The 2,148-nt window shown below is 40.8% G+C and overlaps 1 protein-coding gene across 2 annotated transcripts in view; it reads left to right on the top strand.

Annotated features, from left to right (window-relative positions):
• The window catches only part of ASB15 (ankyrin repeat and SOCS box containing 15), a 34,554-nt gene that overhangs the window by 20,907 nt on the left and 11,499 nt on the right, over nt 1-2,148 (top strand). For both annotated transcript variants that reach the window (XM_011995947.1, XM_011995948.1), the window contains one exon: nt 575-820. In XM_011995947.1, coding sequence (XP_011851337.1) covers nt 575-820 — 246 coding nt within the window. The remainder of the gene's footprint in view (nt 1-574; nt 821-2,148) is intronic.

Raw genomic sequence — 2,148 nt, 5'->3', positions numbered from 1 at the left:
AGAAAGAAAGAAAATATATATGTAAGAAAGACAAGTTCAATCAATACTTACTGCTATCTTTTGTGGCGAGGGAAAAAACCCTGTTTCTATAGGGGAAACCTGATGAACATTATTTACATATGAGGTTCCCGGATCCTAAGAGCGATCGAATAATAATAATAGTCAGTTACTGAGCTCCTGTTATATACTAGGTACTACACTAAGAATTTTACATACATTATTTAATTTGTATAACCCAACAACAAATGTTATTTCCATTCTGTTGGTGAAGAAATTAAAGTTTAGAAGGAGGGCACAGAGCATCCTATCCTGGTGATATATGTTATTTTCTGTGAAACTCTTACCCCTCCTCCAGGTCTTAAAGGAAAGGTAGTGTCATCTTGTAAACTTATATTTCACAAATATAAACTTGGGTATGAGAAATAGAAGGGATATGAGAAATACATTGTTTTCCTTGTAGAAAAAAAATTATTAGCTAGTATCTATTTCAATGTTAAATTCAGTAATTAGTTTAATACCCCCTAAAGTATTTGTGTTAATATACTTACTGTTGTTTTTAACAATCATTTTCAAGCTGTCAAAAAGGGCTCCTATGACATGGTATCAACTCTGATCAAACACAACACCAGTCTGGACCAGCCCTGTGTCAAGCGATGGTCAGCAATGCATGAAGCAGCCAAGCAAGGCCGAAAAGATATCATATCTCTACTGCTAAAACACGGAGGCAATGTCCACCTGAGAGATGGATTTGGAGTCACACCATTAGGCGTTGCTGCCGAATATGGTCACTGTGATGTGTTAGAACATCTGATCCACAAAGGTATGTGAAAAGGAGTTACACTTTCCTGACTTTTGTCCTGCCTCTCGAACTCTCCTTTTCTCCTCACTCTTCCTCCCCTGAATGTAACTAGGGGAGCTCCTTTTCCTCTGCTAAACGGAACTTGACATCAGATTTTCTCACCTGGTCCCTCGATAGACCCTTATTCTACAACTCAGCTAAGCCCTATGCATTGTGACCTGCACATTTACCAGCCCAGTTCTGATTGCTCTCGAGAAAGACAGTTCAATCTGCACATAGATGGCTCATCAGGGCCTCATGTTCATCTTCTCCTAAACTGAATTCCTCCTGTTTTTCCACTTTTCTGATGTAATTATTGCTCTTGACAGGATCAAAAGGTTGGGTTTATCTCTAATTCCTCCATCACCTGCTTTCCTAAATCCAATCAGTTGCAAACTCTTGTAGCGTTTCTCTTGTCCTCTCATTGCAATCCATCTGCCATCCTGATCAGGTCCCTCAATCCTCCCTGGACCAGTGCAAATACTTTCTAATCATTTTCTGGGTTTCTAGTCTCCCATCAGAGAATCACAGTACATACTGCAACTTGTCTTCCCTCCCTAAAGGACAGCTACAATAGTGTCAACTATCCAAAAAATAATCCCTACTGCATCATCTCAAATTGTTTTACCACGTTTATCCCTCACTGCTCCCATCTTGTATCCTACACTCCAGTCAAAATACACTAGCAATATTCCCAAACATACCTTACATTCCTTCTCTCTGGGTTTGGGTCAGGTCCTTGCCTTCATCTCTTCAGCACAATTCAAAGTCAATCTCTTGAGACACCTCCTCCCTAAATCCTTTCCTAATTCTTCCCACCAGATTGTGACATTGCCCTCCTTTAAACTCTCCAGGTGCTTTATACAACTACAGAACCATGAGTTAAGGAGACCTAACTCCTAAACTGGTTGAGCCACTACTCACTGTGAGTCCCTAGCCTTGTTCCTTCAATATCTGGTTCTCAGCGTCCTCATCCACAAACGAATGCTAGCACCACATGATCCCCAGTGATTCCCTATGGGAAAAAGACTAACATTTTTGAGGTCTCCCAATACAAGCACATTTAAGTATCAAATAAGCCCTGTGAAGTAAGCTGCATTAATCATTCACAGATGTGGAGATGGAGGTGCATGGAAGTAAACGGCTGGCCCCCAGCTCTCACCATAAGCAGCAGAGCCCCTGTCCCCTACATCATGTCTCCTTGTCTTAATGTCAGAGTCACTGGAATATCATACAGTTTGTGCTGTCTGATATTTTGTTTCATTTCCCCTCTAAGCTCCTTAGAGTAGTCACACTTATTCTTCTTGGGG

Source organism: Mandrillus leucophaeus, unplaced genomic scaffold (assembly GCF_000951045.1).
Source record: "Mandrillus leucophaeus isolate KB7577 unplaced genomic scaffold, Mleu.le_1.0 Scaffold5, whole genome shotgun sequence".
Taxonomy (NCBI): domain Eukaryota; kingdom Metazoa; phylum Chordata; class Mammalia; order Primates; family Cercopithecidae; genus Mandrillus; species Mandrillus leucophaeus.
This window is presented reverse-complemented; position numbering and strand designations above follow the sequence as displayed.